General features: G+C 34.7%; 1 protein-coding gene and 1 long non-coding RNA gene across 2 annotated transcripts; one reads left to right on the top strand and one right to left on the bottom strand.

The window, feature by feature from the left end:
• Positions 1 to 1,716: 1,716 nt before the first annotated feature.
• Positions 1,717 to 12,055, bottom strand: LOC112004515 (uncharacterized). Its single transcript, XM_065760391.1, has 8 exons — positions 11,920 to 12,055; positions 5,060 to 5,239; positions 4,865 to 4,932; positions 4,352 to 4,403; positions 3,273 to 3,326; positions 3,087 to 3,179; positions 2,499 to 2,565; positions 1,717 to 2,123 (listed from the first exon to the last, which is right to left on the bottom strand). Exons 1-8 carry the CDS (start codon positions 11,935 to 11,937, stop codon positions 2,050 to 2,052), a joined length of 606 nt encoding a protein of 201 aa, XP_065616463.1. The 5' UTR covers positions 11,938 to 12,055; the 3' UTR covers positions 1,717 to 2,049.
• Positions 12,056 to 15,053: 2,998 nt separating this feature from the next.
• Positions 15,054 to 16,227, top strand: LOC136061924 (uncharacterized). The gene is made up of 3 exons (XR_010623775.1): positions 15,054 to 15,106; positions 15,310 to 15,390; positions 16,008 to 16,227. It is a non-coding gene; the product is annotated as an uncharacterized LOC136061924 (long non-coding RNA).
• Positions 16,228 to 23,378: the final 7,151 nt, after the last annotated feature.

Genomic DNA, 23,378 nt, shown 5'->3' with positions numbered 1-23,378 from the left:
TCATGGGATCTTACAATTCTACTTTACCAAAGAAGTTTTTTTTTTAGAAAAACCCGTTTGAACAGATCAACCCCAATAAGCTTTGAATAGAAAAACTTTGTAGTTTTTAAAATTTATCTCAGTACAGCAGAAGCACAAGTGGAGTGACAACCCACCAATGACAGGGCAGGCCTCGCCGGTGAAGAGGTTGGGTCTCAGGGACAAAGACTTCAATCACGGCAAGTTCCTCTTCGGCTGACCAGGAGTGGTTTAGGTCTTTGAAATGAAAAGAACAAGTGTGAGAGTAGAGGTGGCAAAATTGGACATGACCCGCAAACTCGACACGACACGACACGACACGAAATTAGCAAGTTATGGGTTGATGCTTAATGGGTTCGTGTTATATTTGGGTTGACATGATAGACTTATTTGATAAACGAGTTGAGTTAGGGTTCAACCTATAGAACTCATTTGACCTGTTTGGCCTGTTTAATTAAATGAATTTTTACCAATATACCATTCAAACCCTAGGTATATAAACTTATTAGTTGTTGTGGTTTATTTTCTTTGACACATTGTGATTAATTATTTATGATATTGAGATATGCTTTAGTTTTGAATGATTATTTGTGATGCAGTTACTCATTAGTTTTAAATTTTACATTTAAAATATTTATTTGCTTGGTTTTTCATAAATGTTTTTCTCCATTTTGATAAAATCAGATAAACAGGTTGGCATGACTGATTCGTTTAATAAGTGGGTTATATTAGGGTTGAGGAATTTTGACCCGTTTAATAAACATGTTGGTTTAATGTTGACCTATATAGTCGGATACGTATGAGTTGACACGACACGAACCCGACATGCTAACATGAATTGCCACCCCTATGTGAGAGTAGGAAAAGAGAAGGATGTGGGGAAGAGTAAAGTGGAAATGGAGAGAAGAAACTCTAAAATGAAATGAAAAAAAGAAATGTGCCAATAGTACTTATTCTGACTTGACAAAGACTAGTAGGTCCCAGAAACTTTTTTTTTTACAAGTTTGTCATTGAACTCAGTTTTTAATCACTTGAAAACCTCCAAAATGTGCTTTCAATTTTCATAACTCTAACTCAGATTTTTGAAGTATTGAGTGATGAAAACATCACTAAAAAATTTTTGTTCTTCTATGGGTCCCACATATTTTGAATTATGGGTGATAAAACTAAGTTATATAACTTAGTTTTCACCAAATCCAAACAATGTTCAGGGACGGACCCACGTTGGGGTAGAGGGTGGCCATTGCCCCCCCCCCCACCAAAATTAAAAAAAAAAAACTAGTATAAAAAAACTTAAGATTTACTCTTTTATATATATATATATTTGTCTCTCCTCATCTAAAATATTTAGATATTGACCTACAAGAAAATAAATAAATAAATAAAATTCATACCCCTTTAACTACAAAAACAAAATAAAAAAATAAATATGAACTAAACAAAAATCGCGGACAAAATAATAAACACTTATTTTGTATGTTATACTTTGTTGATGTGTTTTATAATATGAAATGTTTAAGAAATACTTATTTTGTATGTAGTATTTTGTTGAATATGAAATAGATATTAGTTTTTATTTTCATAAGTTTTTTTTTTGGTTTTAAGCTTTGGCTCCCCTTGGTATGAATCCTAGTTCTGTCCCTGACAATGTTTAGAAATTTTCAAGTTATCACAATTTGAGTGGACATTTGCATCACATTTACAAAGATTGTTTTACCCTTGATTCCATTAAGGTATGAAAATTAATCTAATTCCCAAGAAAATAAATTGTCTCGTAAATCTACAAATCACTAACTGGAGGGAACAAAAAAAAAAAAAAAAAAAAAGAAAAAGAAAAAAAGAAGCATGATTTGACAGAATGAAATAGGAGTATTAACCCTACTCACTAAGTAAAAACAGCCACATAATCTTGTGATTTCTGACCCTCATTAAAAAAAAAATGATTCAACGATTTCCCAAGTCCCGCAGAAGCCTTCTGGATTTTGGAGCAGCACATGTGGAATGGCAAAGATATCAGCTACTTTGTCCAATTTACATTGTTTTCTTGATCGCTCTCTGACCATGATATATGAAGGAATCTATTATTCCCGCAAATGTGAAAATACCTAAACAAAGAGATACGAGCCGTAAGTGATTCTTATAAAGTAACAAGCGCATAACAAGAAAGGAAAACAAGAAGAATAAACTCACAACCAACATACATAAATCTCTACTTCTAGTTCTAGTGGAGTGAACCGATCATAAGTTTTCAATTTGGTATACAGTGACTGTTTGGAAATTTCTAAAAGTGACTACCCAAAATCTAAAATATCTTGGAAAGAGAAATGTAAGGGAAAGAAAAGTTAAAATCACCTAAAAACAATCATTTAATCAGAGAATGATATCAGATTCAGAACACAAGCTTTAGCTTAATGGGAGCTGAAAGCTTTACGTACGTACATATGCATGAAAGTGGGTAAAATAGTCAGAGAGAGCACTACCTCCAATTATTGCACAAATATGGGTCATAAAGTGTAAAAATGTTTCATGCTCCTCTTTCAAAGTCACCTGAAACATGCAAAAAAATAAATTGTAAAACAGGAAAAGTTAACAGATTCTCTAAGGGCATTGGTTTAGGATATATATATATATTTTTTTGCTAAGTGGTTTAGGATATAATTTTAGAAAAATTTTATCCACCACATAAGTTCAAAGAGCTACTGATTTCTTGTCACCTTTTGTGGCAGTACTGAGTCCCATTCCATGAAAGATGCCTAGGGGTCTACTTCATACAGAAACTATTTTCAAATACATACAATCCACATAACTTTCACTGCATCTACAGTTATTCGTCTTTTTTGCTCATTATCCCTGTTTGGTTCTCTCATATGAGAGTGGTTGCAGCTATAATCCTATGCATTTAGAATTTTTTTATTGTAAGAAAACAAAAATAAATGTGTGAAAATCAAAAAGAAAAAAACAAAACAAAGTAGAATTTTCATTACTAAAACCTAAAGTAGCCAAATAGTCATGATTGGGTCCAAATCACATTTTCAAGTAGCCTGATAGCTATGGACAAAAATACCAACCTTAATTGGAGAAATGTCATAAAAGAAGAAAACTCCAGGAACAGGCGGAGAGTGACCTGACTCAGCACCCCTAAAATGCTCTGTCACAGAATACTGCACAATGCCGTTAATGGTGCATCTTACAGCATGATCTATTTATAACATAAAAGAATAAGTTTTTGTCGTCTTCAATTTGTTTAACAATACCTGATTTGACTGGACAGTACGACCTCTAATGTCGGTGTATTTAGTAGGTACCACCTGCCAAATTCATAATGAATATGAATAAAAATCCTTGCTTCTAATTGTGAAAACACTGCAGTCATACGCAGGCAAACATTTATACAAAGACTTAGGGTACGTTTGGTACACTGTAATAGCTCCTGTAATAGAATAGCTATTCATGTGTAATATCAATTCGGTCATTTGGTTGCATCTTTATTACATAGATTAATTATTACATTGGAATAACTATTCTTTAAATTGAAGAATAGGATTCCTCTTTAAAATGGATGTAATAACTATTCCTTAGTGTATATAATAGGTTTTAAAATTAATATATTTCCAAAAATGTAAAGTTTCCTTATACATATTCTTTTACAAGTTTTCCATATGTAACAACCAAACTTATGAATAGTAATAATTATTCCATTACAATGTTTTCTATTCCCAGTAATAAAGGTTACTATTCATAATGTAATCTACATTCAGTGTACCAAACGTACCCTTAGTGCATTCATGTGTACACATACACACAAACAAGACAAAGGTTAGTCTCCAATAATTCATTTCAAAACTATCATAGCAGAAATTCAAAATATAGACCAAAATTCTTCAACCAGCACTCAAAACTGCATTTACACATGATTCTCATTCAGACCATCAACAAGGTGAAGTAGGAATTCCATTGCTTTTCATAAGACAAACCCAGAGCACCATAAAATATTTATAAGATAACTTTAATGGTCTGTAAAGAACACCATTCTTCAAATGGGTCTACAAACTGAAGATATCATAAAAAATTAGATATAATGCGTTTCTCATAAAAATTTCCACCAACAACTTACATTTGCCTTTTCAGTGTGTTGTAATAGCTAAAGATTTATGACTGCTATAAAATTTTCAGATTTTGATTGTATGCTTTTGTATTTAATCTAGATATTCAATTGATATCAGTGCTTAATTCACAAAATGAACACAAAATAAAAGATCTATAAACAGGACAAGATCATTCAGCATTTGTTTGTGAAACCTCAAACACAAAGTAACGAGAACATGATACCAACCTTGATGAAATACTGGTACAAACCATTTGGTGTTTCAGGCACCCATTGTACACTGAAAAGACATTGAGAAGGGAAAATTATAACATATTAAATCAAATAAATTAAGTTAGAATTTGTTTATTTAATGGTTATTCAGAAGATAGTGAACATACTGAACAATCTAGCAATTTCATTTGATGGCCAAAACATTTTCCATCGTGAAGAGGAAGAAAGAAAGCCGAAATGAGCACATAACTAAGAAAAACATAACAGATACATCACACAATTTCCAATTTGGAATATGCTGCATCAACCATAATTTTTGAATTCCAAATTTTATTTGGAGCAGCAGTATTCTATGATATGTTAATTACACCAAAAAATAGTTTACGCACTTTTGGTGGAAAACATTCATGTAAACAATGTTTCCATCTTTATTCAATTTCAAATGGTATGACACTAATGCAATATAGAATACTAGAAAGCATTTCAAAACATGTAAATATATAGACAGGAGAAGAAAGAAACAATTACCCGTCAAGGGGATTGACTAAGCCGGGGAAGTAGTTACCAAAAGCTAACTTGTTGATTCTGTGACTTATCTGTATCATCATGGTGATGACATCAAATTAAAGTTAAAAATCAAAGAAAAATGACAAATTATGCTAAAATTCGATAGTGATGTATTTTTTTTAAGCCAAACTATTATTGGTACCAAGATAATCATACATTATAAATATCCTTTTCCAAGGCCAGCAAATTATGCACATGAACATTTGACTGGTGAAAGCTTTTCCCAATGGCAAACTGAAAATTTCCAGCCACTTTATTAACTTCAAGTGATCCATGAATATTACATCCTTCACCTTCTTCATCTTTTATCTTTTGGATAAAACCTTCCCGTTTGCACTGAAAGCCAAAATGACAAATAAGAAAGTCAAAAACAATATAAAGCTACAGAAAACAAAGTCCCAAGCTTGGGAATCGAAATATGCATAGGGCAGCATGTAAATTTCATATGTAGACATCCATGTCCATGTGTGCATATATTCAATTCATTGCTTTCAATGAGGAGCTAAAGTTTCAACCTACAGCATGCACAAGAAAATGTTGCACAAATTCGTGACTCTGAAAACTGTCAAATAAGGAGAGGCATCAGAGCCCAGTTGTCGAAAGAGTTTCCACATGGTCTTCCATACTTCCTTGCATTATGTATCTCAGCAGTAAGGGATTAAATTAACAGCGCATCTCTAAAGTAAGGAGCAGTTGCCTGTACTAGTCACAACGTCATTCCACAAACTTGGCTATGTAACTCAACATAATCCTCATTAATTAAAACACAATTGTCTTATCATCACAAGCAGATTGCATTGCACTCTGTTTTTTTTTTTCTTTTCCCATTATTAACACCAATAACAAAAAAAGAGAAGGAAAAAAGCCTTAGTTCAAAAATTTGGGGTCAGCTACCCGGCTATTGATCCTTAATAGATTAATCAAGGTTAGCCACACGCATTCTTCTCCTCTATTCTATCCTATCTAGAATCATACTTTTTGTTACTTCCTAAATTAACTTGTCATTTTTTACTATTTACATTGGTGTTATTTTAGGTCATCATTTACCACTTTCTATTGTCTCGACTCGAATTTGTTCCTTACATTAATTTATCTTCTTTGCTCATGAACAAGCTATCTGTTGCTACTCTTCCTCATCTCTTCATCAATAGAAACCACTCTTATTTTTAAATGAATTTCTTCATTTTTATCTTATCTTTCATTATTCCACTTATCAATCTTAATATTCTCACATTTTGTTTCAACATGTTGCATCTTGATAACCAAACATTTAGTACCATATAGCATAGTCGGTCTTATAACAATCTCGTAAAATTTTGCATTTAACTTAATAGATATTCTGGGTTCACATCATACTCCGGATGCATTTCTCCACTTAATCCACCATACTCTTATTCTATGATTCCTGCCACCCCACTGGAATCCACAAAGTGAATGTTGATGGTGCATCTTTAGAGTAAGATAATTTTTCCAATGTGGGAGTTGCCATTAGAGACAGCAATGGTCAAGTGGTGGCTGCTCTTTGCTTGCCACTCCAGTCTTATTTCTTTGCTGAGCTTACAGAAATCTTTGCATTGGAACAAGGTGTCCTTCTTGCTGAAGAACTTCAGTTGCCTCGGGTTGTCTTTGAATTTGACTCTTTGGCTGTCATTCAAGCAATCAATGATAAGGATATAGGAAGCACCCATGGACAACTTATTCAGGGAATTCTTCAGGTCTGTGACTCTTTTGAGTCTTGCCATTTCAAGCACTTAAGCAGAAAATACAACACTGTGGCTCATGAGCTAGCTCAACATGCACGAAGAACTGGAAGCCATCAAGTTTGGAAAGACTTTGCTCCTTCCTTTGTTCTACCGTTCCTGCATTCTGATATGGAGCCAACTTGATTTAATGAAGTTTGTATGGAAGCAATCAATGTATGTTCTCTGTACTGCATAGCAGGTTCCTTTGTATGTCTGTTTGGTTTAATTAAGTTTTATTCCCTTTCAAAAAAAATAAAATCTATTTGACCTCTCCCACTTTAAGAATTATTAATCCAAGATATCAAAAGTACTCACACTTTGGTATCTCTTAAACATCAACTCTAACAACCTCTCAATATCTATTTCTCCTTAGACTAAACTTACACTCCATGTACCATGTCTTAGACCTACTTAACCTAAGACCCTTAAATTCTGAAACATCCCTCCAAATTTCCAACTTGGCGTCAACTCCCACATCTAGTTTCATTTAATAAGACTATATCAATTGCAAAGATACACCAAGAAACTTCATTTTCAATCAGTCTAATAAGTTCAATCATAACTAGTGCAAAGAGATATGTACTTAAAGTTGATTCTAGATGCAAATCTATTGTGATAGAAAACGAACTTGTAAAGCCTCCAATTGTTCTTGCACTAGTTATTGCAGTGTCATAAATATCTTTAATACCTATTCTTTTCCATTTCTAATTCAAATATTTAGCACCACCAACCTATGTTCAGTGGTTATGCTCCTCTCTTAGTATCATCTTGCAATTTCATAGCACTTTCTATCAACTTTTCCGAGTAATAATGAAATGCATCTAACATTTGTCCCATGTTTGAAAGTAATTAAGTGTGTCTCCTTTAAAAAAAAATGTTCATCAATGATAGATTCTTTCATACTAGATTTCATGCCATTCCAACATCTAAAATAATGACTCCTGATACATTCCTTACTCCATACCCCTAGCTAGGGTCGTGTATTCAACTCACCAGCCCAATGAACCAAACCTAATGCCTCAAGTTGGTTCTTCATAAATTGATGGGTTGTATTTGGTTCTAAATATTTTTTGAATCTTAGGTTGGGCCAGGTCTAGGTAGGCAAGAGTTTCAACCCAATCCTAATCCATGCTATTAATAGTTTTATTTATTTTTCATTTAAAGTATTTTAAATTTGAGTTAGATTTATTTTGGATTTTCAGACTTGGTTCAACTTTGTTAGTTTGATTTATTTTGATATTTTGAGACTTATTATGAAACTGAAATATTAGGCTCAATTGTTTAATTTTTTATTTTTTATTTTTGATAGGTTATTTAAATTTTATTGAAAAGAGAGTACTTTATGCAAAGAAGGCATGAAGAAAACCTAAATATTCCAAAAAAATACTAAATGATTATGTACAAAGAGATAGAGACTCAATAAATATTGGAATGGAATCTCTATTCATGAGTCCACAAGAGGGAGACCAATCAAACAAAATACCAACAAATTGAAAACACAATTTTTTATTAGACCTAACAAAATGGTGCTAGCCTAACTAAACTTGATCCTATGGGTTGTATTGGGCTTTGTGGAGCCTAGTTGTATTTGATTCGGATTATGATCCGAACTTAAATAATATTATTACTGTTTTTGATGGGAGATTTTCTGAGACTTAGTCCATGGAGCGGAGGCTCAGGTTGATAGGCCCAAGCCGTTGGCCCGTTTTGTAGCCCATTGTGAATTCTGTGCGCAGGATAGAAAAACTATTGTTTTGGAGTTTAGGGTTTTATGTTGTTTTTAAAAGAAAAAACTATACTGCTACATCTTGTATGTTTCTTTGAGAATAGTGAAATCCTTACAACTTCATGGATGTAAGTAAATTGTTGAACCACGTAAATATTGTCTTGTGTGATTGTTTTCTTTGGCGCATATTTTTCTCTATTTTTTGCATCTCACAGACTTGAGAATTTCGTGAATATTCCCCTTCATTGTTGGATCAGAAATTTCTTAACTCAAGGAGATCATGTTAGGTTGAAAAATAACCTAAACCGAACTTAACGATCATGTTGGGTTGAAAAATGCCCTGAACTGAACTTATCCCAAGCTGAACCGTGTATGTTCCTACCCTAGCTTCCCTGAAGTCTTTTAATAAGTAAACTGAAAAAAAAATGAAAAATTGAAGTATACAATTTTTATTGAAAACCATCAAGGAAACTAAAAAGGAAAGGAAGATATGATGCCAATCGCATTAGACCACTCATACAAATTTATGAAGAAATATGGATTTCACTCAAGAGTAGATAACTCAATGCAATTGAAGGAATGATTGTTTCTCTCTATCCAACCTATCCACAAATGCATCTAGTTGCACAATTTTTGCCTTCCAATCATCCCTTGCTAACAAAGAAACACTGCAACCACCTTCGGAGATATCACTCATTTAACCCCAAAGATTGCAAAAAGAAGAAGAGACTTGGGAAACATGCAATGAAGTAGCAATTGATAAATTAACTCTCCCACTAAGACTGGCACATAAGAGCCTGTTTGGTCAAAACTTAGTTCTCACTCATTTCTCATCACTTAAACACAGTTCCCATATCCCAATTTCTCATTACTCAAATAGAGTATCAGAGAAAACAGAGCACTGACTTAAGGCAATAAAGCCACTTAGATGGGGTGCCTCAGTTCATTCAATCATGGAAATTCACTTAGATGGGTTGGGATAGAGTTGGAATGTTTTTGTAGAGGTTTCCATAATTGGGAATTGGAGTCACTTTTTTTTTAGATCTTTATAACTCAAATATCCCTAGGAGGGAGCGAGCTCATAAGATGAGATGGAGATTGAGAGGGAGTGGGTGAATCGATGTTCATTTTTCTTATGAGGCATGCAGGAGGCCTTGCAGGTCATTTTCACCAAGACAAAACAATTGAGGAAGTGGAACGTCAATTTTATTGGCCGAGTCTTAAGAGGGGCATTGCCAAGATAGTTGGTCAGTGTCATACATGTCAACTAGCCAAACATCGCAAACAAAACACTGGCTTGTATAAACCTCTACTTGTGCCATATCACCCGTGGCAAGATGTAAGTATACTTTGTGTTAGAATTGCCCCGCACCTTTAGGAAGCATGATTCTATTCTAGTAGTTGTTGATCACTTCTCAAAGATAGCACATTTCCTACCATGTTCTAAGACCTCTAATGCTTCTAAGATTGCAAAGCTTTACTTTGATAAGATTGTCAAACTTTATGGTCTTCCCGAAACCATAGTGCTTGATAGGGATGTTCACTTCATGAGTCATTTTTGGAAGACTTTGTGGTATTTAGTAGGCACCAAATTGAAAATTTCCACTACATTTCATCCTCAAACTGATGGTCAAACTGAGGTGGTTAATCGCAGTCTAGGCAATCTCCTTCGGTGTCTAGTGGGTGAAGCCAATTGGAATTGGGATTCAATTCTTCCTACAGCCCAACTTGCATACAAGAGCTTTGTCAATAGGTCTATAGGCGCTAGTCCTTTTGAGGTTGTGCATGGGTATACACCTAGGAAGCCCTTAGGTTTTTTGCCCATGTCCCCACATGTTAGAATTTCTGAATCTGCTAAGTCATTTGCATGACATATTCATGATTTGTATAATGAGATTTGCAAAAAAATTTAGGTAAGTAATTCTAAATATAAAATTTATGCTGACACTCTTTGACGTCATGTAGAGTTTCAGGTAGGAGATTATGTCATGATTCGGATTCGACCTGAATAGTTTCCCTTTGGAACTGTTAAGAAATTGCAGGCTCGTAGTGCCGGACCATTCAAGGTATTGAAACGAATGGGCCCAAATGCATATGTCATTGACCTTCCTCATGATTATGGTATTAGCTCCTCCGTTAATATATAGGATCTAGTTGCTTATAAAAGCCCCACAATTATTCCTGATACCCCTTTTGATGAGCCTTTGCTTGATCCTATTGATGCTATTTTAGATGAATAGATTGTTTCTACTAGGGATGGAGGAGTTCATCGTTTCCTAGTTCGTTGGTGAGGGTGAACATATTCTGATTGCACATGGATTACTCGAGATCCTGACTTGCTTGAGTACTATTAGAGCTCTTCAGATTTCCACTCGACGAGGTCGAGTTCTTCTCACCCGAGGGGAGTTGGTGCGGACACAAGGTACAAGCCTCCAATTATACGCATGTATGGGAGGAAGAGCAAAAAGAAGACGGCCTAACCTATGGCCTTATGGATGGAGCCTACTAGTAATTGGGCTTGAAGATTAAGCAAGCCTGAGCATTTAATAATTAGGGTTTTTCTATTATTTTTTTTATGCATTTTATTGCTTGCTATTTAAGCACTTTTTTTGATTATTGTAGGACAGCTTTTGGGAATTATAAAAAATGTGTTTGTTTTACATTGGTGCTGACTCCAGTTTTGCTTGGTGCTGACTCTAAGCAACCCTTAGGTGCTAACTCCTAAGGTTTATCCTTTGTTCTATTGTTGTTTAATTGTCCCATTGAAATAGTGTTGTTGTCCTATGTCACTATTTGAGGTAGAAAGGCTAATTCTTTCCCTTGGAAGAGTATTTGGCACATTTAAGGTCTTGAAGAGGGTTTTGTTCTTCGTTTAGACAGCAACCTAAAGAAAGATTTTAACTTGTGATAATATTATCAAACAAGGCTTCTCTCTGGTTGGTTGGAGTATGTGCCGGTGTAATAAGAAGACAGCGGACCATGTGCTGCTCTATTGTGAATTTGCATATGCTTTATGGAGTGTGGTATTTAGAGCCTTTGGGATCTAATGGGTATTAACCATGGAGGGTAGATTTCAAGGAGTCATTTCACTTTTGTACATAATCCTTTTGTAATTCTTTTAGGTTATGTTGTGATCATCATTGTGAGCATGAAGTAATCTTTTCTTTGAATAAGACATCTTTACTTATCAAAAAAAATTAATCATATTGATTTCTCTGGTCAAAAAAGTTCTCCAACCCACAAATATTTACCTCAAGATTCAGAAGCAATACAAATAACTAATCTAATTCAGTAACAGAATCTCTAGTTCAATGTGCTCAGCTCATATACCAAACAGCATTTGTCATCTCCTTATAAGAACAAGATGGACGATGTATTTGTGGGTTCAAAACCCATTTGGTTTCTTAGTTTTTACAAACCAAAAACTGCTCAACTAATACTAGATGTTCAATGTCGATTACCTTAGTTTTTACATTGTAATCCAAGAAAACTAATGCGTGTATGAACCGATGACATTCTGTAAAAAATAGTATTATAAACTGACTAACCTGGTCTATCAGATCCATATTCGTTAGTGCCCAACCTTTTTTCCTATATGCATCACGAACTTCTTCACATGAATTACAGCAGTCATCATCAGACTGCGAGAAAGAGAGAGAGTGTGAGATTTAGAAAACTACAGAACAATTACAGAAAGAACATAACTTTTGTAGAATGTTATATATATATATATATATTTATTTATTTATTTATTTATATTTATAGAGTAAGTTGTCTGATGGGTGGGGTAGAGCAATTTCGTCCAACACACTTTTTCTCTTTCTCTTTTATTTTCTCCTTATTTTGATGAGATTGAGTTTTGATAGGCATAGAGAAAAAACAGCTGTTCCCCACCATTTCTCTCCCTTTTTCCCCTCCTAACCAAACATTCTCCCCACTCTTTTTCTCTCATATTTTTCACTCCTCTTTTTCTATCCTCTCCAAAATCCACCCAACCATTGGCGGTGCTGCAAAACTATTTTGCTAAGGGATTTTAATTATTTATTATACTATGATTTCTCTCTACCAATGTTGGTCACTCTTGCTCTTGTTGTGTTGTGCCCCCGTGGGTGAGTTCTACCCCTATTTATACACAAATTCTTGGGTGAGTTCTACCTTAGCTTTGTTAAGCTTTTATGGTATATTAATTTACAGCCGCCCCTTTTCCCGCTAACTATCTTCTTTTCCTTTTGGCACATTCTTTTACAAAAGAGACTTCAATTGCTTTCCCCATTCCCCATTCGGTAAATATGCTATCTGTTATGCAAAATTTAAATTTCAACTAAGGTTCAACCTTAAAATTTTCTAAGCATGTACCTTATGGTCCACTGTATTTTTATCCTCTTGGTTAAAGCACTTACCAGCAAGGCTTTTTCCCAAGAGTATCACATCAAAATAACAAGAACCAAAGACTTCCCTCCCCTCCACCAAGCCATAGCTCCCGAACTTAGTAAGTCCTCCTCTCCTCCTCTGGGTTTGGGATACGGCGGAGCAGAACCCATTCTTCCTTTCACACAGCTCAATATCCAAAATTCAGGAATTGGCGTATTGCATTTAATGCCCTTGTACTCCCTCACGTTTTTTTCTTCTTTTCCTTTTCTAGGAATGTTCGAGGACTCTACTGTTCTTATACACAACGCCTGTGACTCTTTGGGCTTATTTGAAATTCATGGACCATCCTGCAGGAGCTTTTCTTAGTGGGCTTCCTCTTTTTCAATGCGTTTTGGGTCTCTCGTGGGTCTGCTTTCCTCTTTTCTTATGGGCTACGCGGTGAGAATTGTTTTTTTTCCTGACCAGGCCTCTGTTAATTATCTTATCTTTGCGTATTCTGCAGCGAGTCCTCCTTTTTGATCGCTAGGCCGATTCTTCACTCTCTTTCCCTGCTTTTTTGGGCTTTTACAACTGGGCTTGGGGTCTTGTTTGCTGGCCCATAATGTTAAAAAATGGGTACCAACAACCACACATGCATGTCTGCACTACAGACTACATCTTTATCAATCAAAATTAATCTTTTGTAAAATAATGCTCCAAGCACTGTTCTGCACTTGGAAGACACCAATTTACCTTTAATTGGGCATAATGACTGCGTCTGCACTCTGCATGTGATGTGAATTTACATGCCAATGGTCAATTATGGACCCACGTGATTATCAAAGTAATTTTAGATTCCAGATTCCAGAAACTAAACAGAAAAGTGGTTTTTATTATTATTATTATTATTTTTTATTTTTATTTCTTAAAGAAATATCAATTGTGGTTTGGCGGTGTTAGAATTGGTATTGGCTTCTTTTTCTTTTCTTTTCTTTTCTTTTTTAACTCTTTTATGTGGGGTGTCCTTGCTAAAATAAAATTAGAGGTTGGGTGTTGACACAAATTAATTGATTTTTTTTTTTTGAGAAAAAATTAATTGATATTTGAGTAGTGCTATTATCCATAACATTTTCACAATAAATTTTAGATAGTAAATTGTTATTAATTTTAATTTGAATCTACTATTAAAATTATTTTTTATCCACCAGTAATAATTAGTAACAACTTGTCATTTAAAATTTATTATAAAAATATTGTGGACATAACATTTCTTTTGATAATTTCACTTGTAAAAAGTTCTAATCATCTAATCTAGATAATAAAATCAAATTATTTTCCAAAATGAAAATACTACGTGGGTTGTAACGCAAGTTGAGTGACGACCAGCTTTCATTGGGCTTTATAAAAACCCATCTAAAAGCCTTATCCATTCTGGACCCGATTAAAGATCTTCAAGTCATCCTACTTTCCACTTTTAGACTTCTAGTTACGGTAAAGAATAAAAACAGACCAATCCAGTCAACTGACTTATTATTAGGCGCCAAGTTGGACCAAATTGACCCATGAATAATAAATGTCATTTTTGGGTTGTCCAAGTCCAACTAACTTGATTCTAAAAAAAAAAAAAAAGTCCATCTAACTTTAGGCACTTAATACAAATCCATTCACATTAATAGCAGTACACTCATATTAATCATAATATGATTAGTGATTTTTTTTTTTTTAAGAAACAAAGTAATTGTTAAACCAACACTTAATTACAAGTTCAAACACATTACTTAACTTAAAGTACACTATAAAAAGATTTAACTCTTATATTAATATAGTGTAATTTTAAACAATAAGAGAAAATAACTAATTATTAATCATTAAGAGCTTGTCACCTCAGAGTTATTGTACTCAATGATGTTATTTTATATTATATTTTTACAACAAATCTTAAGTGGTAAATTATTATTAATAGATAAAAAATTAATATAAATAATACAGTCAAGATTAATACGAATAACAGCTGGGACACCTAGGATTTACTTAGAAAAGTATAGTAGCATTAATCATTTATTCAATAATATAATAATAATAAACAATGACATGTCACGGAAAAACAGCCAATCAGAAATGCGTGTTGCGTCACTCTTGTATTTGTAATAAAATTGGAAGCACCGGTCAACCTCCGAGAAACACTAAACCCTGGGAACTCACTTTTTTTGTGTTCTGAAAAAACAGAGAGAGAGAGAGATTTTGGTCGTGTTTTGGTGGTGTTGTTGTGTCGGCATGGACAATGTTCTTCATAAGCTTCGGAAACTGGATGCGTANCTATTTTGAGATGTCAATTTACTCAGTCTTGATGCCATGGACATAAGTGGAGAGCAACACCTTGATATAGTATGTACTGCAAGCAATGTCTTCTTATTGATTAATTTTTAGCCTTAATAATACTAGTTGAATAATAATGAAGACATGCCTAGCATTTGAAAATTTGAATACTTACACCATTTCTTTCTTATTGAATCTGACAAGTGCTCCTGAATTTGATACTTGTTTGCTCTTGCTAATTTAGGATGAATGATGCATTGTTTTACTTGCAGAGACATGATATTTTCAAGAAAAGAATCGATGCTCATAGTAATGTAATAGAAGTTAGGCAGGATGGGATTGGTGCACCAAAGGTTAGTAAGAAAACAATTCTGTGGCACACTTCTTCAGTAAGCATTTGTTTTTAACATATCTTGTATCAGATGGATACCAATTTATACACACACACACACACACACCAATACACAACTCAAGCATCCACATAAGAATGAATCCGCGATTGAATTGGCTGCACGAGAAAGTGCTTTGATACTTGGTGAATGAGTTGCTTCCATAGTGGATTATAGATTTAAGTAAGAGGTGGGCCTATTGTAGTATGAACTGTGGTAGATGTTGTTTAGTCAGCAAATGGTTTGAAGGATTAGTTTCAAACCTATTGTTCTGTTAGGCTTGTCTATGGATGACATGGTGCCTGCTTATTTGGCTACAAATTGGGGAACCATAACAGATGGGCTTTGGATTGGCAGTTGTTATCATATTAAGTAGGAATACAGTTCGAATTTTGTTATCCTATTTTCTGATGCTCTGTTTATTTGTTTTCATGATTTAAGCTAAGTATAAAATTTTTCTTTGCTTTGACGATTTTTTCTCAACACAATAGTTCATTGGAAAAAGAGAAAATCCTTAGCCTTCTCTGCTTGTGTTTGCTTTCCATCTCTTTATTCTTATCTTCACCCTTTCCCTAATGCAGATTGACAAGCCCTTACAGAAACATGGTGGCAGGCTTGAACACAATGAAAAATATTGTGGCTCTTGTTTTGGTGCAGAAACGGTACATTTGATTATCTGGTATCCCTAATGTTGCTAGATTATCTTTTAATAATTTTGGAACATGCAAAAGTACCATATATTAGGTACCAATGTGGACCGTCAAACCAATTTACTAGAAACTGCCTTTCGATTAGAGATGTTGTCATGGGTATGAAATGGCAAATATTTTAGTTGGGAATACCCTTTTCAGCTTCATCAGGCTGATTTCCCTCCCTTCCTGCCATTCCTCCTTTTCAAATTGATCAAAATCAGTTTTTTTTTTTTTTTTTTTTTACTTTTTTAAATAGATGTTTCAATCTACAAGAATTTACCAACCCCACCCCCTCCCCCTTTTTTCTATAAAGGACAAATAAATCCCTCCTTTGTCCTGCATCTGCTGCTCATGGAAAACCCATTTGTTGGCATTTAAATCTATCATATAAATTATTTATGTTAGATGCATTTCATTAACTTATTTTCCTTGACCCCCATCATAGTTTTTCCTCTCATCTCCCTAAGAATTTTATTTTAAATGCTTTATCTAACAATTTATATTCTTCTACTCTCTCCATGTGCTCAAACTTTTTTATCTATAGGCTTGAACATACTCAGTTAGACATGTTGTGAACTTGAATTTTCTTTCTGATGAAGTAGGGTTAGCTTGCAGCATTCCTATCTATGACATGATTTTGAAGGAGTTAGGTCAGCTTGATGTCCCTTCGTTTCCATCTGCTATTCTAGAACACTTGGCATGCTAAAATGGAAGTATGTTGGATAGTGAACCTTTTGTATGCACCATTTGTACTTGGGGATTCTCCTCTTTCAATAAAATTTCTTATTACTTATAAAAATAATAATATAAATAATAAGTACATTGGAAATAAATGAGCTCTTTGTTGACTCACCCAATAAAATATTTGTTAGATCTCAAGATCAGGAGTGAGTTTTTATCTGAAGTCAAATTCAGTTTAAATGTATTTTAAGTTTTAAGATTACGAATGATGTGAGTCCAGGTGCCTTTTTATTTTTAATAAATGTTCCTTGTTGATGAGGATGGCACTTGTCCTTATCTGTGGCAATATGTTGTACTCTCTTGTTCAACTTGGTCCCTCTGCATATTGTAAAATTAACAAAAGTACTGGAGCTAATTGTCAAAAATCAAATGGCCAAAAGGTGTAGAGACAACTGTGAGGTGGTTTGCCCTTGGATCTGGATCTTTTGGTCCTGGTGCATACAGTATAATGTTTTGAAGGGTCATATGTGATGATAAAAGTTTTCTTATAAGCTGCGCATGATGAGTCTCAAAGCCATATTTGCATTTAAAATTCACTCCTTAGTCCTTAATAGATCACCTGCACCAAAAGAGATAAGATTAGGGTTTTCTTTCAAAGGAAATATTACACTATTTGATATTGATCTTGCAGTTAGGTAAACTTATTGCACTGGGGTTCTAAAATTTCTTAGGACTGGTCTGCTGTTGATTTTAGCTTTGTTGTATGTGAACACTGAAATTGTGCAAAGGGGACAGAGAAAAAGATATGCAGAGATTGAATTGCAGTGTTTATAATATATTTAATATCCTGGGCTGCCTCTCTTTTTTCCCTGGTAGCTCTGCTCCTTGGCTGATTTGTATCAGAGAATCAAAAATTTTTGTCTTTTTATTCTTTTTGTTTTTCTGTTTCTTTTTTTTTTTTTTTTTTTTGGGATAAATTTTTTCCATTTCTTTTTATTTATACTGTTCGTTGGTTTTGGTATTGAGGTTTTTGTTTTTTTGGGTGCTCATCTCACATTTTTGTCTTTTTGTTGTTGTTGTTTTTATCTGTTTCTTCCCCTCTTTTTTTCTCATTATTTTTGGATCCTTCTGTCATTTGCTTTTTAATAAAATAATAAAAAAAGTGAAGTGCTCGTACAAAATTTTTTAATAAAAAAATGTGTTATTTTTTTTTGTTTTATTTAATAAGGATGTAATTGTAAATTTATACAAACTTCATTTTTTATCCTCTCATTTTTCTTCTCAACTAAACAAAAAATTTTCCATCTCTCCACTTTTCTACTCTTTCAGCCAAACACAAATGAGGGAAAACTAAATCTTTTCTATCTTTCAATTTTTCCATTCTTCTATAATTTTCTATTCTTGAACTTTTCCATCTCCTCAACCAAATGAACCTTAAAGAAAACATATGTATTTTTTTTTTTTTTGGTTCTTACAATACTCACTCTTAGTGATTAATTATCTGACTGCTATAGGAGTATTTAAATACCAATACAGACAAATCCACTGCTAGATGAGTGGTACCTAAAATTCTCAACCACTAAGTTTAAATTACTCCACTACTGATCTTGACAACTCATATCAAGATCTTTTGGTTTAAATTTAACTTCAATTTAAACTTATATTTAAAATTAGGGTAAATTACAACTTACTCACTTATGGTTTGGTCCGAATTTAATTTACTTATATGTGGTTTGAAATTTAAGGTTGATTTAGGGCCCAATTAGATGAAAATTGACTTGAGGAAAGTGTTAATGGAAAATATAACTTATTTTTGGATTCAATAAACTATTTTTGGAAAATAAAGACCACAGAAACCCTAGAGCAAGTATATGCATACATGCATATGCGCACGCATGCTCAAGCTTTGCGCATGCATGCATGAAGCATGCGTACACATACACATGCATGCGTGCATATGCTAGGGTTCTAGAAACTATGTAAGATAAGTTTTCTACATTTAAATTAGGTTTAGAATGGATCTCACATCGTCTGGTAGTCACCCCAAATCCCTATTTTTCAACTATATATAGCCATAAAAAGCACTTTTTCAAAGAGGACGAATTCCAGTGGTAAAACACATAAGATTCACTAGAAAATAATGAATAAAAGAGGGAATTTTTCACAAACATCCTCAAGTCAAATTTTGTTTGAATGGGACCTCTTCTGGTCTTGATTTTTGAGTTCTAAGTTTACTAACTCATCTTTGATTTGGTTGTGTATAGATTGACAGAGGGGAACTGTGAAAATCAAGGTCTAGCTAATTCTAATGTTGAGGTAAAGTTTCTAACTTTGGCTCTTCGCTTTTCTTTACTTTTCTTTTGACCTTATGTTTATATATGTGTTTTGTTTGCTTTAATATGTTTTTTTAGTTTAGGTTTGCTTTGTGTTTTTATTCTGAGCATGTTAGGTTGTTAAATTCTTTGTTTTTGTGTTTCTATTATGTAGTTTCTGGGCTAGGGTTCTAAGGGTGTGTATGCGTGCACATGCTGCTTGCATGCGTACACATACTCGTAGTATGCATACGCAAACATATGAGCTGCGTTCACATGCCCTATGTATGCGCATGCATACTATTGCCCATAAACTCTAATTCACATTCTGTTGGTTTTCCTTTGTTTTATCTACATGTTTAGCCTCTGTTTAATCTAGTTTTCATATTTGTATACATATGTTTACCATGTTTTGTTTTGTTTTGCTTTGCTTTGTTTTTTCTTTTTTATGCTTATTAGGGTTTTAATTTGTTTAAATACCATGAATATGCATTTGAATATGATCATGCATTGATGCATAGGTGTTGTGATGTAGTGAGGTAAGTGAGGTAAGCCATGCATTATCAATGAACATGCATTTGGTTGGTGAATATGATATGGGTGATGAACATGTTGTAATTGATTGAATCCCATGCTTTGATGTTTAGATGCTATAACATGATTATCTTGATTTGCCTTATGATGTTTTTTCCCTTTGAGATATATGCTTATATGCCATGATAGATAAATGCTAGGTTTGGGGATGATTATACCATGTTAATTACTTTAGATGCATTTTAGTGTGTGTGTGTGTGTGAATTAGAATACCATGTTAAATGAGCTTTTAATGAGATTAAGATTTGAAACACAATGAGTGGAAGTCGACCCATGGGTTAGGTGGGATTGTGTGCCTACACTTTCCCATCCCTATACCTAAACTCCGAACAAGTGCTCTGGTAAAGATCAGTCCTTCTACAAAGGGTGTTATATTTATGGTTCCTAGACTTTAACTAGGTGGCAACTCTATTTACACCTTCTGACATGGTCCACCCTAGGCCAAGGCGTACTTCCCACGGACTTGGGGAAACCCTAAATGCATCGTCGCGGGTGCTTGCGCCCACAATGGTGACCCCATTGGGGATAGAGAGTTTGATTCCAATGTGTTCCATTTCTTAATCTTGATAAAGGCTCGTTTAATATTGTTTGTGCACGCTTTCACTTGGTTCTTTTGTCCTTTTTCCATGGTTAGTGATGAGTGGGAAAGTGGAGGCTCCATTCGGGCCAAAATTTTCTGAAATTCATCCCACCAACTTACAATCCATACCATTGCCTATAATTGGCTTTGAGTATATTAACGGTTTGCCACCAATCCATTACGGTCCATTTAGGCCTAAGGTTGGAATCATGACCCATCTAGTTGTGAGTGACCTATTGATCTATCCCTTTAACTTTAAGGAGCTTACCACACTTAGAGAGATCTTAGATCCTATCTAAAGAGGGTACCCTTTATATCTCTTGTTTGTTCAACCATATATGTTGTGTTCACCTAATTCTAAGGGACAAATAAAAGATGTAAAATTTGAAAGGATGGTCCAAAACTTATGGCATACCCTAAAGCAATGGGATGAAAAGAAAAAGAGTTCTCATATATAATAGGCTTATCCCAAAATAAAAAGGTATGTCTTAACTTGAAAGGTTCATAGGATCATAGCTTATTTGCTATCATAAGCCCAAAATCGAAGGCCTCTTGAGAAAGAAAGTTTGGGGCCTTAGGTAACAAATATGCTATGGACCTAGCAAGCAAGATCCTACAAAGTCAGTATGAATTTCCCTAATCTTGGGCCTCTTTGTTGCATGTAAAGGCTCAAAATGATGAGAGATTCATAGGATTTGAGTGGAAGGCCACAATATATTCTAGCTAGGAGGCTACTTCAAAAAGAATGATGATAATGAATAGGAAAAAGGAATAGCCCAAAGGTGATGAATACATTGTTGGCCCATGTTTGAGTCAAAGGGTTGAAAATCTCTAAGCACATTCTAATGAAAGCCCATGAGCGTAAGATGAGAGCTTTATTATAAATGAACCAAGCCCATATGAAACAAGAGGCAAGGTTCATGAGAGGAAAGTAAGTGATTTTATAATTGGGCCTTTTGGCCCATGTTTGAGTCAAAGGGTTGAAAATCTCTAAGCACATTCTAATGAAAGCCCATGAGCGTAAGATGAGAGCTTTATTATAAATGAACCAAGCCCATATGAAACAAGAGGCAAGGTTCATGAGAGGAAAGTAAGTGATTTTATAATTGGGCCTTCATTAAAATGGACTTAAAGATTTTCTAAGAACATCTAAATAAAAGAAGCTTTTGTTAGGAGACATTCCTTCATACTTTTGATAGCTTCTTCCAGATTTCCTACATGGCACGATGTCTAATCACATGACTTAAGAGGAGGTTGACCATGTGATGATTGAAGGAATGGTCCGTTTGCTTTTCCCGGTACTAAGCATATTCCTGGGCCATGGACCTTCACAAGGGTTCATGTCAATGACTTTTCTGAAATGAGAAACACGGAATCTTAGGAAGATCATGACTGCCAAATTGGACCTCGACGGTTGGAACAACCCAAGTCGTCCCTGCTCGCATTTTGATTGAACAAGACACCGCCCCACCTCCTGACGATGAGCGGTACTTTGTCTTGGCCTAAGACGAGGATGAAGATGATGAAGAAGAAGATGACGACAAGTTTAGACTCATATATTACTACACTGATATTGAGCTTGATTGGACATGTGGAGAGGAAAATTGCACATTTTTTTACCAAGAAGAAGGCCTTGATGAGTTATTCAAGGCATTGTGCATATGGAAGCCATGGGAAAAAAAGATTGGTCTATAGAGCTAAAGACTTTGTTCGAGGGAGAAGGTGAAGAAGATGCCAAGGGCACCTAAAGGAAGGAAAGACAGAATTCAGCATGCCTACCAATGGGCAACTTAGCAAATGGACTTGGGTTGGGTTTTCTAAGCATGTGAAAGATGTCTTGTAATGCAAGTTCCAATGTACTTTTCAACATTTTTAATAAGATGAATTTTTGATTTGGCTTATTTTGATGTGTCCCGTAATATTGAAATTCTACACTTAAATGATTCTAATGAATTTCAAAATGAAAATTGAACCTATGGAACCAACTTTTGACACTCTTAATTTGGGCAATAATGAGAATCCACGCTTAATTAAAATTGGCTCAACTCTGAATGAACAAGAAAGAAAAGATCTCAAAGAACTCATCACTGAATTCCAAGAAGTGCTTGCATGATCTTACGAAAATATGCTTGGTATTGATCCTAAGATAGCATAGCATTACATTGATACTCATTCTCACATGGTGCCTATCAAGCAAAAATTGAGACGCATAAGAACTGAATGACTTCTTAAGATCAAAGAGGAAGTCACCAAGTAGTTGAAATTAGGGTTCATTAGACCCGTACACCAAGCCGAATGGATAGCCAATGTTGTGCCTATACCTAAGAAGGATGGGAAAGTGAGGATGTGTGTGGACTTTAGAGAACTAAACAAAGCCTACCCTAAGGATGACTTCCTTTTACCTCACATAGATGTCTTGGTAGATAACACTGCTGGTAGTGCCTTGATGTTTCTCATGGATGGTTTCTTAGGATATAACCAAATCAAAATGGCTCCTATAGACATGACCAAGACTACTTTTACCATTGAATGAGAGATCTATTATTACACAGTGATGCCATTTGAGCTCAAGAACGCAGGAGCAACCTACCAAAGGATGGCCATAGACTTGTTGCATGACATGATGCACAACAAGGTGGAGGTATATGTTGATGACATGATTGTGGAGTCCAAGGATAGAGAAAGTCACATCACTAATTTGAGGAAGTTCTTTGAGAGGATTGAGGAGTATAGACGGAGGTCGAACCCACAGAAGTGTACTTTTGGGGGAACTGTGGGAAAATTACTAGGCTTCCTAGTAAGTGATAGGGGGATAGAAGTTGACCCATCCAAGATCAAAGCCATATTGGACATGCCAAGACCTAAAAGTGAAAAGGAGATAAGGGGATTCCTAGGCAGATTGCAATACATTAGTCGATTCATCACCAAACTCACCTTCACTTGTGAACCCATCTTCAAACTTTTGAGGAAGAATGAACCCCATACATGGAATGATGAATGTCAGAAAGCCTTTGAGCTTATCAAAGAGTATCTTCTCCACCCACCTATCTTGGTACCTCCAAAACCTCGGAAGCCTTTGTTCTTCTATCTCTC

The sequence above is a fragment of the Quercus suber genome, unplaced genomic scaffold (genome assembly GCF_002906115.3).
Source record: "Quercus suber isolate HL8 unplaced genomic scaffold, Cork oak 2.0 scaffold_364, whole genome shotgun sequence".
Classification (NCBI taxonomy): Eukaryota; Viridiplantae; Streptophyta; class Magnoliopsida; order Fagales; family Fagaceae; genus Quercus; species Quercus suber.
The sequence above is the reverse complement of the archived record's forward strand: the minus strand, read 5'-3'. Positions and strand labels throughout refer to the sequence as shown.